Source organism: Erpetoichthys calabaricus, chromosome 4 (genome assembly GCF_900747795.2).
Source record: "Erpetoichthys calabaricus chromosome 4, fErpCal1.3, whole genome shotgun sequence".
Lineage (NCBI taxonomy): Eukaryota > Metazoa > Chordata > Cladistia > Polypteriformes > Polypteridae > Erpetoichthys > Erpetoichthys calabaricus.
The window spans coordinates 110746607-110761254 of record NC_041397.2 but is presented as its reverse complement, the minus strand read 5'-3'; the positions used below and the strand labels follow the sequence as shown (position 1 = coordinate 110761254).

The 14648-nt window shown below is 36.2% G+C and overlaps 1 protein-coding gene across 2 annotated transcripts in view; it reads right to left on the bottom strand.

The window, feature by feature from the left end:
* The window catches only part of LOC114650192 (kidney mitochondrial carrier protein 1), an 88943-nt gene that overhangs the window by 31031 nt on the left and 43264 nt on the right, over nucleotides 1-14648 (bottom strand). Inside the window, exons 7-10 of one of the 2 annotated variants that reach the window (XR_007934828.1) lie at nucleotides 8958-9082; nucleotides 7065-7203; nucleotides 6911-6991; nucleotides 4887-5922 (exon numbers count right to left, since the gene is read on the bottom strand). Coding sequence is in view for 1 of the 2 variants with exons in the window: in XM_028799676.2 (XP_028655509.1) it covers nucleotides 5881-5922; nucleotides 6911-6991; nucleotides 7065-7203; nucleotides 8958-9082 (387 nt within the window). In the remaining variant the exon portion in view is untranslated. Of the gene's footprint in view, nucleotides 1-4616; nucleotides 5923-6910; nucleotides 6992-7064; nucleotides 7204-8957; nucleotides 9083-14648 lie in introns of those variants that run through there. The other variant, XM_028799676.2, reaches the window with a different exon arrangement.

The following is a 14648-nucleotide window of genomic DNA, read 5'->3' as shown; positions in this document are numbered from 1 at the left end:
AACATGTCACATTTTTAAAATACACACTGTACCTCTCCATGTTGAACAAGGGGTATAAACAGAATGGACTTGACAGATGTGCTACAGATTACAAACATTATACAACTGTGGAAAAGAACACAGGTAAACATGAAAGTGTGAAAAAGGCTCCTGTGAGCAATACTCCCCAGATTTTCAACCCTCAAAAACTTTTAAGTGAGATTTGCGTTTCACAGGTAATTATGCAATTTTAACGTAGGTTTTGTCTGGCCTGCTTTGTTCATCACAATTTAGGAAGAAAATGTGACTGTATATATGCACACATGAAAAAATCTAAATAAAAAAAAAATTAGGATATAACTGAATACTTGAATATCCCAGCAAGAAAAACATTAGTTTTATAGGATAGTTCTATTCACAAATCATGGTATTGGACAGTAGTGAGATTAGCACATAGAAGTAACAATTTACAGTTAACTGATCTTATAAATCAATAAACCATATGTATCTGACCATTTTATAAAATAACGAGGCCAGTGACTAACAAAGGGAATTCCCAAACCAGAGAAACAGTTCAGGGATTGCCCGCAAACTAACTCTGGGTGGGTTTTAAAGCACAACCCTGGTCAGAGACCTTTTGACATTAGATTGTCCAGCCTTCACAGCCCAGAACAGAATAAACTGGATTCAGAAATGGAGAGATGGAAAAACATGAGGCAGTATTTCTTCATGAAGCACCTAAAGGATTCATAGAGCAAGGTGACTAGTAATCTAACTGAAAGCAGCACCACAAAATTTGATATGATGTTTGCAGTTACATCAGTGTTTTGTGAGTACATTGAAGCAGACATACTATATATTTTATTATATATAATTAAGTCTTTTATATTCTGTCCATCATTTTCTAAAATGTGTCCAAATTCTGAAAAAAATGTCAGTCAGAAATATTTTGTATTTACATAAAAGAAAAAGTATACGTTATTTGCATGTTATAAAGTCAGACATACTTGTAAATCATCTTTCACAAGTCATTACTTTTTGCTTGTTTGGTGTTTATTTATTTGTCACACTTGTCCCGCACTGTGGTGTCTTCTCTCTCTCTTCCCTAAATAAACTCAGCATTAGTTTTAATGTATCTGTCTTATCATGTTGTTGCTATCAATTAAATCCAGTCAAAATTTATTCCCCCAGTGAAAATTTAGTTGGGCTTCATCCTTATAATTTATTTGACTGTGAACAAGAATACTTTGGGAATGTCCATACTTTCCATGTTGTGTGAATAGCAGAATTCAGAATTACTGTAGCAGGCAATAACCAGTATGTTAATGATATCTTTTGTCACTGGGGGTGTCAGATTCGTGATGGTCAACATCAAAGACCTCAGCATTTTCTCCACATCCCAATCGTGTGTATCCATGCCAGGACTGACTCCCTATCTGGTTCCTATCAAATGTTATAGATTAACCCCACCCCCTCTTCTTCTCCACTTCTTTGCCCTCCACCTCCTCCATGCCCATGAAGTCACATCCAACATTTACTATAGCTCTACAGTTGTGTGTCTGAATTACTGTATTAGTAGACTCTGGAGATCTCTGCAAGTACAACACTCCGAGCCACTCTTTCAAAAGGCCAGACCTCACTCACACTGTCTGCTCTCTCTTTCATGCACACAGCAGGTTCCTGTCAATCCCAAAACAGACTTCTCATCTTGCAGTACCCTGGAGTTATTCTAACCTCCTGCCAGCCACCTAGGATCTCTCGGTCACTCTAATGCCCTATGATTTATTTTTAGCATGAATTTCACAATGACAAGATATACTTTCCCCTTGACAGTCTCCAACTACAAGTGCAAGATATCTTCTATCTCTCCATGCCCACACCATGCCATGTGCCAAAAAATCAGTTTTGCAAGACTGCTCTCAACTGTGTATAATATGCATTTTACAAGTACAAAAGGTGACAGATTCTCTCTCTTGGTTCACTAACCCACATTGAGACATGATTCAATTCCAAAATTCTTAGCCCTTAGAGAATTCTTACACTGTAGTATTTGATAAGCAGTGGTGACATAACTGGCCCTAATTTTAATTTACCATATTGTGTTACTAAGTTTAATGCAATAAATTTCCAAGAAGAAATTCAAGTAGTAAAATGGGAAATAAAAGACATATTTGATCAAATCTTCCTTGTCATTTTGACAGAATGAGAGAAAGAAAAAAGGATGCACTGAGGTGTTGTTCACATAAATTGCTGGTTATGTAGGTTTAAGAGGCCAAACCAACTAAAATCAACTACTCTGATGAGGTGTTTCACTAAGTACAGTGGAACCTCGGTTCACGAACGTCTCGGTACACGTACAAATCGGTTTACGACCAAAAAGTTCGCCAAACTTTTGCATCTGTTCACGACCACACACTCGGTATACGAACAAGCCAGTTGCCCTTTCGGTTTGTACTTGTTCAGTATCTCCCTGTGTATTTCCTGTGCAGCGAGCAAGAGAGCGCCACACACATGGGAGAGAGAGACACACACACATGGTGTGCGAGTGAGAGACACACACACAGGCGCACGAGAGAGAGACACACACACATGGGCACGCGCGAGAGACACACAGGCGCGCGAGAGACACACACACGGGCACGCGCGAGAGAGACACACACAGAGGTGCGCGAGAGAGAGATACACAGGCACCGTGAGAGAGAGGGCTGGACGCATAAGGTAGGAAGTTTTCACTTCTGTTTACAGCGATCGGTCCGTAGCGTGCATTGTTGCAATGTTACTTTTCTTGGTGGTTTATTAAATTATGGATTTTTGCAAATGTTTCTTTTTTTTCCCTGTGCTTAAAACTCATTAAAAAAAAGTGTTTTTAGCCAGCGGTTCTTAGCACTATAGCGCGAACTATTGCAGTGTTAGTTTTCTCTGTTGTTCAAGGTTTTCTCAGTGTTATTCAATGTTTTTACATTTAGTTTACTATTACGCTGTGCATTCTATGGTTTTATTAACTATACTTAAAAAAATATATATTTACATACAGTTTGTATGGTCTGGAACGGATTAATTGTATTCACATACAATCCTATGGGGAAAAATTGCTTCGGTTCATGACCAAATCGGGTTACAACCAGAGTTTTGGAACGAATTATGGTCGTGAACCAAGGTTCCACTGTACCGCTGTTTAATAAGATAACATATGCAACACATAGAAATAATAAGGATAACATTCAGTGTGGCTGCATGTTAAAAGTTACTAAAAATGTTGATGTAAAGCCAATATGACCACTGTTCATTACCAGCATCTGCCAATCGAGATTTACCTTGAACTGTACCAGGCTCTATCCTTCTTACTGGTTTTTGACATCTGTATTTGTGATACTGTGTACCTTTTAACATTAATAAAAATATTACAATTTTGAAGGACTTCTGTGTCATGTTATTGATAATAGCATCCATTATATTTCTGAGGGAATCATAAAATAATGCCAAAGTAATGGAAATTTTATCAGTCTACTTAAAGCTAAATTCATATTTAAAAATGTATTAAACCCTGCATATAAACATTTACATTTATCAGATTAGCATACATTTTTATCCAAAGTGACTCACAACATTATTGTCCTGTACAGTAAATACATATGGGCTGCTGTACTGTTAAAATACAGTATGCATTATTTATTGTTACAGTAAGCAGTTTCCATCATGCAGACCATAAGCCCTGTTCTTAAGAAGATATCTGTTGTTACAAAACTATAAATGCAGTTGGCATTAAAATGCTACTTTCAGGATGTGTGCCCTGCAGTGGATTAGTGCTCCATCCAGGAGTCATTATTTTACAAACTAACCCTAGTATTTCTTTGACTTTAAACAGTTCTCAGGAATGTCTGGGACATTCTTGAAATTTCATGTTAAACTAAAAAATTTTTTTTTTAATGCTACTATATTTTTATACACTGTATGATATATAGAATAACATACATAAATATACTCAGAAATATCTGTATTGTGTTTTTAATACAACTTCTTTTTATACATTAAATTTTGTCATATGTTACTTGAAACTAAATGACCTACAGTCACATCTACAGTCATGTAATGGACTACACCAGTGATACTCGGATATGCTCTGGCCTCCTGCAACCATACGCTGGTTAAGTTGATTAGTAAATGGAAGGTCCACTATTAAGTGACATTGGCTGCACAATGCTGGCCTGTGTCCTTCCCTGTTAATTAAGAGTTAGTTCTACCTTGACATAGTACTTTCTCTTCTAACAAACTGTTGTACATAAGAGACATACCAGACCAATGCAATACATTTATCATACTACTATGCTTAACACTGCTCCTCCAGGGTTTCCTCTAATGTTCTAGAATAATTTTCACCTTTATTTAGCATTTTTCAGATACAATTTTCTTTGTAAGAACAACAAGTTTAAAGAATACAGGCAATACTACAATACATTTTGTAATATTATGCAATTGTTATTCCTGAAAAATATTTTTTATTTTTTTGAACCTTTAAAAAATGTATGTTACAGAATATACCATCGAATTGTACATGTCAGTTAAAAAAGCCAGTTTCACAACATAAATGAAATATCTTCCAATATATATTTTTTAAGAATATAAAACAAACACAAACATCAATGTATATTCTATTTTTATAGGCATATGTCTAAATAATATGCAGTTACTGTACATAGAAACAAAATACAAAACCAGCAATATCTGGAGCATGTATGATTTCATCCCATAAACAAATCGACAGTTCCCCCAAGAATTATACAGTAATACCTTTGCCGGTCTCCACTCTGTCCTGTAACATCAATAATTTAATGCAACCATGTTCACTTGTTTAATGAAAATGACTGGGACAGTCACGCTAGATATTTTGTAATATCTTGCAAATTTACTTATATCATAAAAGTAAAAGTAAATTAACAATTAACGATAACTCTTTACATTTATTGGAATACTGTTTAATAGAGCTAGTCTCTAGCTACCAAAATCAGTAGCCACACAATGGGTCAAGACTTTGGCACCACTTCAAGACATTCAGGCATGTGCACATCCTTAAAGAGAAACACAATGAAATGTCATAAAAATGATAAAAGGACAAGAAACAAAACATTGATTCATATAGCATACACATGTACATCATATTAGGCGTGTGAATACTGTCTTATTTTTACAAATATACGTACAGATCAAAAAGTGACGTCTACTGTACCTTTCGGAATAGGCAATAATCACAGTGAATAAACCACATATGTTGACTGTAGTGACCATGGACATCCAAGGACAGCATGATACATTCATAAGCAGGTCTGTGCATTTACAACTATGTATACATATTAAACAGATAATAATCAATACATATACAAAAATAGATATTTTATACACACACACACACATTTTTGGTGTCAATATCAAACATCAGTACTATTTAAATAAAAAAATTAAATCAAGCAAACGTTCTTTTTTGCTTTATATACAAATCTTGTTTTATCTGATATTGTCTTGGTTTTATAATTAAAAAATAAAACACAAAACTACAAGCCTTGTAAAATTAAAAAATGCTTGTACATATTGTAAAAATATAAATTTCAGCCATAACATCACATATTTCTAAATATGTATTCCTCCATAAGAAATTATAACATCTCTTAAAAAGAATCTGTTAATTTTCTAAAATTTTTGCCACAGCTCCTGTTGTTCAAATAGATGCATTAATCGACCTTTGCAATTCACAATGCAGGTCATTTGATATGGCTAAATACTACACAGACAAACAAATTAACACATTAAGAAATATTAACAATAATGCAAGAAGTATAAAATAAAATATATAAAAAATAAAATATCCAGAGGTCTTCATTGCTTCATTCAGAGATTGTTGCATGCTGTTTACAGATCAATCCTTTTCAACTGTTCATATGTCAGGAAGAACTGATATAAGAGTTTAGGAAACTCACAGAAAAAGAAAAAATGGTCCTGCTAACATGAGTATTTTTGACAATAATGCAGCCCACAACGACTTCTAACAATGTCAGAATAATGATGTCGGGGAGGGGAATAAAGGAATGTTTGCTAAAGACATTACACAGCCTTTGGTCGTCCGAGAAGTCCCTTTTGACTACTGCAATTGTTGATCTTGTCACCTAAGTATGTCAATTTATAAGACTAGATACCTCTGGGGATGTCAAATTACCTGACTTCATGACAATTTTCCAGCACAGTTTCACACTTCCAAAGAATCGCATGCTGACCTGTATTTATGACAGCCATACGTGTGTTGCCTTTCAGAGAAGGATTCACAGCTACAGTAATTTCAGCTGCAATCTCAGCCATACTTTTTCATTTTTCATTGTCATGTCACGAAAAACACGAGACATCAGACAAACACGTCTCTCTTCTGTTTGCAAGGACTAAACAACCTGCATTCCTATTCCTCAATGCCACATTATATGCATTGTACTTCTGGATTGTATTATTCATTTCTGTAATAAATTTCCTGTTTTATAATTTTTGTCTCAAATGTACTCAGGAGCACTAACTATTCATATAATACACAAACACAGAATAATACCAGAGTGTCTGCCAGTATTGCATTTTGGCTAAGACATGCAAAACTGCTTTTATTTTTAATTGTACTCATTACATAATCTATCCTGATACTGTAATCATATTTGCCCAGTAAATGTTTTTTTTTCAGTGGTGCATTATCATACATAAAAGGTTTTACTAATTGATATAGCATTACTTACAGTTTTTTTTTTGTCTTAAACATTTCTCTGATGGTAACACCCAAACAAAATTCCATTATTAACAGGGTTATCACTAATACTTTTTCATATAATGCCCCACAATGAGGTACAGTAGCTGCCTTACCTTCTTAAACACTACTCCTTAAGTGTGTGAAATTATAAAAGGATACAATAATATTCCAAGGACCTAGGCGTAGCCAGTTTGGAAAAAATCCTTTGTATAGTGCAAAAAATCCTTCCATCTTCCATGTCTGCAACAACAATATACTTCTGTTACAAATGGTTGTTTGCTCTTTTTGCTTCTTCTAAAATATTCACACTAACCTGTAGAAAACAATCCATAGTGCCTTTGTAGACAAAGGTCATCCCATCATTAATGGCTTTCTGGTTCATCATTCGAGTCCTTACAACATCAATAGGATTAGATGTTAGAGCTCCTGCCAAACCACACACAAAGCTTGATCTAGAAAGAAAGAAGTGATGCTTAAATGTAATAATTGAAACAACCACAGTACTATGTTTAAATCAAGACATTACTAAAAAATTACAAAATTTGAAAAGATTTCTAATGTCAGCAAATTCAATGAATGAGTCAACAAAACCACACCTGCTTTATTAGCTATGGAAAAGAAATCTTATTTAAGATCCTCTCTGTATGCATTGCCATGTACTCCATTCAATACTAACTACCATCAAATTACCAGCAATCCATTGGTTCACCACTCACTTAAGACAGTACAACACTATAGAACACAGAGCACACTATTATCCAGCCTTCCTTAATCTATACAGAATGTGTCTTTTAAAATATATTCTGTATCACTGCATACAGCAGGGGGCACTTGTTCCCTGAGATTATGTCTTTTCTTGATGCAGAACAGAGTAGAGCCAATTCCCATCCCTTTTGTATCCATGGTGGAAATAATCAGAAGAGAGAAATATGCTACAAAAATAGATATATGTATTTAACTCACTTTAAAATGTAATATCTGCCCCAAAGAATACAATGTATAATTCATTTATACATGCATATCCAGGCCAGACAGAAGCGAATGGAAAGTGTAGTCAATCTTCAGTGGGGAATGATGACAGCTATATGACATGGGTCCAGCAAGGCAGAAAGCAGCTGGCTTCTGGCTATGTGATGGATCCTCTTCATTATAAACACTCACAAAATTACATATTTGCCAGGTGTGGGTAACTTCCAACACAGCGATCTTGATTTATTTTTGGACAACGCCCAAATAACACCTTCACCAGTTCTTATGGCTTCTGCTACAGTAGCCATTGGTCACTCTGGCCATATATTGATTCAGTAAATGTCAGCATTTTAAAATAGCCTGCCTGGGTTGTCTTTCACATGTTTATGTCCATCTTCCTGGCCAGTTTCACCCTGTCAGCTAGTTTGTGTAGCTATTCTTTTATAAAATAATGTGTTTGTAATAAACTTCACTGATCACAGTGGCACACTTAAAACCTTTGCCTACAATCATTAATATAATCTTGCAGCAACTACCTATTTTTCCCCATTTACAAGCTACAATTTTTAACAAATTAATGTGACTGAATTCCCTCACCTTTCATCAATATCCATCCCCGAAAAGATACTTTCATGGAATTTACCCCTTGATGATCACAGAGGACAACTAGAAAGGAATTTCAATTAGATTTACAAAGAAGTGATGGAATTAAGCCATCCATAGCAAACATTCTTTTTCAGTGTGTGCAAAGCACACCATAACTTAGCTAAAAATGTACATTGTACACAGATATCTTAAATAAAACTGTCTATAATATATCCAACAAGGTCTATATATGAATGATGTCTTTAGGAGTGGCTCAATAATATTTGCACTCTCCAGTCAAACGGTAAGAAATGAAAAACATGAAAGAATATAAGAAACAGCATTCAATGACAAAGAGCTAGAAAAAGGTTATATGACTATCACTCATATTTCAAAAGTATCAAAATCACTCGGAATCTGGATTTAAAAGAAATGCTGCAGTTATCAAAATATATAGATCAAAAGCAAGAAGAGAAAATTAAGAGCAAATCATGTTTCATTAAAAAGAGTGGTCAATTGACTCCTGATGCTGGTGAACTCATGTGTTATTTCACCAAACAGAAAAATCAGTAACTACAGCAACTTTAAAATATCACCCACTATTTGGCACCAGTCTAGAAAAAGGGAAGGTAACATTTTCCAAAATACTTACAGGAAATGGTTGGCGACTGTGTCACCCATGTAGCCTGACAGTATGAGATGTTTCTTGGTAATGTCATACACTGGTAGTTCCACTCCTACTACGATAGCTGCTCTTTGAGCTGTTAGTGAAACACCCTAAATGTCAAAAAACAGAAAGCATGTATAATTAATAATCTCTAATCAACTAAGTGTGTACAGGGAGAGAGAAAAGTTTCTCCTATCTATTACATTAAGTATAGTACTAAGAGTTCATCAGATATTTATCAAGCTAATGCAGGGCATGCAATTCTGTAATGCACTTTAATCTACAGTATATACTGTATATATATACTATGTATATATATATATTGTCACACACGTGCGCATGGGAGGCAGCTAAAGGGCTTGAGTAAGGGCAATTCCGAATCAGACCAGGATGTGGCAGAGTGCACTGACTCTTTTTCTCCCTTTCCTGTAGACCATTCATGGGAGATTCCACCTGGCTCTCTTGATGTCACTTCCAGGTCCAAGCCTATGGAAGAAGACCTTGCTGGCTCCGGCCCCTTTGATGTCATGTCCGAGCTCGAGACTATGGCGGAAGACCCTCATGAGCCCGACCCCTTTGAGCTCACTTCCTGTCTTCCCCTTTAAAAGCCTCCACCTTTTCCCTATTCCCTCAGTTCTGTTTTGGACTCGGTTTTCTGCACATCAGCGCTGTGTAACATTTTTACGATTCTGCAGCCAGGATACCAATTATATGGGTGACTGCCCCAAACTTTGCTATGACTTGTGGTCAAGTTTGTGACAATATATATATATATATATATATATATATATATATATATATATATATATATATATATATATATATATATATATATATATGTTACCGCTAAAGCTTGAAAGCCGTTAATGTGCACATTACCTAGCTAATCTGCAGATTAACTGATTTGCTCCGTTAATGTGCGGAATCAAGAGTTTTCCGCATTTTACCTAGGTAATGTGCACATTAATGGCTTCCGTATCGTTAAAGTTCAAAAGTTTGTTTCTCTCATTTCCTTTCCCTACTCCTTCCCCCTCTCCATCCACTTTTAGTTTGGTTTCGCCAGTGTCTTGTCGTCGCCGGTTGTTTTTATACAGAAAATTAAGAAGACAGAAAATACAGCTTAATGAAGCCAAGAAAGGTTTAGAAAAGCAAGCAAAGAAAATGTTAGCAGTTTCTAATGCAAAGCACCCAAATGTCGATGAAGGTGTCACTGTGAGAATTAAAGTACCCGAAGTAGACAGAGCAAAAACTGATGCCCGCTTGATTTTAGCTGTGGTTCTTAGTAAAACAGAGGATGGTTTTTATAAACTTGGTACTAAAACGGGTATTTTAAAACAATTGTATGCAAAATCTGAATTCAGTGTTTGCAAAGAGAGATTTTTAACGAAAGAAGATGTCCCTGCTGTAGAAATATCTTTACGTCAAACAGCAATAAAACAATCCCTTGGTACTGGGCAGGGTTTCAGAAAATGTGACTGCAAATCTAAATGTACCACAAATAGGTGTGCTTGTCGCAAAAAACCAATTGCTATGTAATTCAAAGTGTCATCAATCTTTAGATTGCACTAATAAGTAAGCATAATTTTATCATATGTTTTGCAACTTCTTTTCCTTAATTTTAATAATATTTTAAACCGTTTGATTCTTTGTATTATAGTTTTTTAATTGATTGATGATTGATTCTATCAACTAATTTGATTGTTTGATTGTATTAACTTGATTCTTTAGATATCGAAAAATAAATAAATAACATTATGTTAATTTAAGCGTACAGAGACGTTGCTGTTGTTCCAGCAAAGATCTTATTTTCACTTTAACGAGTGCCTAGTAGGTAATGTGCAGATTATCTAGGTAATTTACAGATTACCTAGGTAATTTGAGAAATGAAACAATTTTCAGCACTTTAACGGATCACCCTAGTTAATCAGCACATTACCTAGATAATCTGTAGAATAACTGATTTCTGCACTTTAGCGGTAACATATATATAAACTGCAAAGTTGACTGACTCACTCACTCATTCACTAACCCATCAACTAAAACAATATTTCCTGTTTAGCTGAAATTTGGCAGGATAGTACTTCTAGGTCAGCAGGTAACCATTAAGAAAGGACATTTTGATATACAGTACAATCCCTCTTAACCGGCCACCTCGGGACTGGACCCATAGCCGGTTGCTATTTTGGTTGTTTAATCCAACGCATACCTATTTTCATGTAGAAAAATATTTCTAAGGTATGTACTATTCCTCTTCGACGTTCCTGAAGAAACCATATCCACAAGATTTCGCATATGGTTTTTTTTCTTATACAACGACTGGACAGTGTGATGTAGTGAGTCCACAGCTCAAGTCAAAAAGGCCACTTCTTAAATATATAATCACCGCACTCGCGGCTTAGCGAGTATGTGTGGCAGATCGGTTCCCGTGGAATTCGTGTTGCAGGCGATCCTAGCTTAAGTGCACAGGTGAGGAGTCATCCGCATCCGTAATTGTTCCCGGGAACTGCTAATTGCCACATCTGATCCACGTCCCTGTGATAAATAGAAGCGCGAGGCAGCTAGGGGGAGAACAGGTAAGAATGGAAGGTTAACGAAGAAAGAAGCAGATAGAGGAAAGCCAGTGCAGGAGAGCAAGCGAGCAAGAGACAGCAGATTCGATGGAGCAAAGGTAGGCAGTTGGGAGGTGAACCCCTGCAGATGAGTGTTTGGCCGACACTCGGTGGGGCTGAAGAAAGCAGTCGCTCCAACTGAGCAATCACGGAGCTGGAGTGACCGGTATTGAAGACGACTGGCAGCCGTGGAGGCTTTGGGCTGGTTTAGCCCCAGCGTAAGCGCCGCTGGGAAAAGTACCCAAGTCTCGGTCCGGATGGAGCCCGACATAGCCAGGGATCGGAGGTCTACCGGACCAGTGTGGAAGGCAGTTGCACCTGCAGGTAGGGTGATTCCCTTGTTGCAAAGCCCGATGGGAGAAGCAGGGGAGCTGCCAGGTAGAAAGAAGAAGGCACTGTGGAAAATTCATAAAGGAATATGTAAACGGAAATCACTCTGAAAGTAGGAGCCCTCTCACCTTCCAGGAAAGAAGGAAGTGCATTCATATAATATAAAGAAGAATATTTATTTTAACAGGCCGGTTAATCCGTCAGCCGGTTAATGCGAGGCCAGATAAGAGGGATTGTACTGTATCAATATTTAGGGGTAAAACACCCCAAATAATAGAAAGAATAAATACCCCAAAATCTCAAAAATGCCTTGACAGATTTGATTGAAATTTGGTGATGTTGTCAGAAAAGGAAAATTAGCCAATGCATACTTATTTATTTGTTGATGTTTGTCATTAATAATGCTCTAGCAAGTGGGACACTCTTAACGCACAGCATCCCATTTCCCTTGTTGACAGCAATCACATGGAGAAATGAGATGGGCCAATTTATACTAGTGAAGCTTGTCTGTAGAAGCTAGGTTAAAGGAGGAAAGGTACAGCCTCTGCATTTAATCTGCTTAGAAAGTTCTTCCAGCATTTGAAAAGTTATTTTCCATTTATTTTTGTCATAATGTTGCTTATAATTATAATTCCTTTCACTTGTAACTGGTATTGAAGCAGCAGTGGAACGATTTGCCATGTACTCTGTTTACTTTTAAATCCATAACAAAATATGCTTTAGTTATTATCTTATACTGTATATATTGCAGTAAAACACTAGAGGATATGATTAAATTTTGGCATTCTTGTCCTCACTGCCAATGTTGCTTTAAAGCTAACACTATTGTTTCTCTTGATTGCTGTATTAACATGTTGCATAATTTCGGTATATTGTTCACTAGTATGTGTGTATGTGTGTGTGTGTTAGACTGCAGTTTCGGCAGTCTGGCACACTCTAAGCAGCTGTCTTTAAAACTAACACCCAAGTTAAGATTGTAAATTGTTTTAAATAAATTGTTCAGAATAAATAAGCAGAAAACAGAAATCTTAGTGATTAGCAAAAATGGATATAATGAGGATATTAAAAACAAACTTGATCTATTAGGTTTAAAAGTCAATACAGAGGTCAGGAATTTAGGGGTAATTATTGACTCTGACCAAAATTTTAAATCACATATAAATCAGATCACTAGGACAGCATTTTTTCACTTATTAAATTTAGCAACAATGAGATCCCTTATAACTTTGCAAGATGCTGAAAAATTAGTTCATGCTTTTGTCTTTAGTCGACAAGATTATTGTAAGGCACTCCTCTCGGGACTACCTAAAAAAGACAACAATCGATTGCAACTACAGCGGAATGCAGCAGCCAAAATTTTTACTAGGAAAAGAAAATCTGAGCACATCTCTCCAGTTTTGATGTCACTACACTGGTTACCTCTGCTATTTAGAATTGACTTTAAAATACTGCTTATGGTTTACAAAGTCTTAAATAATCTCGGTCCATCTTATTTTTCTGAATACCTCTCACCTTTCACTCCAAATTGTAACCTTAGATCTTCAACAACAACAACAACAACATTTATTTATATAGCACATTTTCATACAAAAAGTAGCTCAAAGTGCTTTACATAATGAAGAAAAGAAAAATAAAAGACAAAATAAGAAATGAAAATAAGACAACATTAGTTAACATAGAAAAGGAGTAAGGTCCGATGGCCAGGATGGACAGAAAAAAAAAAAAAAAAAAACTCCAGACGGTTGGAGAAAAAAATAAAATCTGCAGGGGTTCCAGGCCACGAGACCACCCAGTCCCCTCTGGGCATTCTACCTAACATAAATGAAATAGTCCTCTTTGTAGTTAGGGTTCTCACGGAGTCACTTGATGCTGATGGTCATACAGACTTCTGGCTTTTAATCCATCCATCATTGTTAGAACATCACGGTGCTTTCAGTAGATGGTGGTGGCGCAAGCCACCAAATGAGTGTCTGCTTATAAATTCCAAGAGCTAAACTTAGAAGAAGTGGTGAGGCAGCCTTCTGCTGTTACGCACCTAAAATCTGGAAAAGCTCACCGACAGAAATTCGCCAGGCTAATACGGTGGAGCATTATAAACAACTGCTAAAACCCCATTATTTAAATAGGGTTTTCTTATAGTTTTATTTTAGTGTAACCCTGATATTCTGTATATGCGTTTAATTATCATTGTTATCACTGCACTGCGATCCATACTAAATCCTACTTTCTCTGCTATTCTTTTTCCGGTTTTCTGTGGTGCTGATCTGCGCCACCACCACCTGATCAAGGCACCATGCAATCCCTACAGTGATGGATTTAAGGCCAGATGTCCACATGACTTTCATCATCTAATTCTTCCACATGAAGCCTGAAAACCATAAGGACTGATTTAGAACATTTATGTTATGCAGAATGCTCAGTGGGGGCTGGGTGGTCTCGTGGACCCCTGCAGATTTTGATTTTTTTTCTCTGCAGCCCTCTGGAGTTTTTTTGTTTTCTCTGTCCTCCTGGCCATCAGACTTTACTTTATTCTTTGTTACTTAATATTGCCTAATCTTATTTTTATATTTTTCTTTCTTCGTCTCTTACAGCAGTTACATAATTTGTTTGAAAATATGCTATATAAATAAATGTTGTTGTTGTTGTTTAATAGGAAAATATAGATCCAAAACATCTAGCAGTCTGCCGGCCTTGGTGAATCTGTAGTTTGGTCGTCCAAAATTACAAATTGGTATTA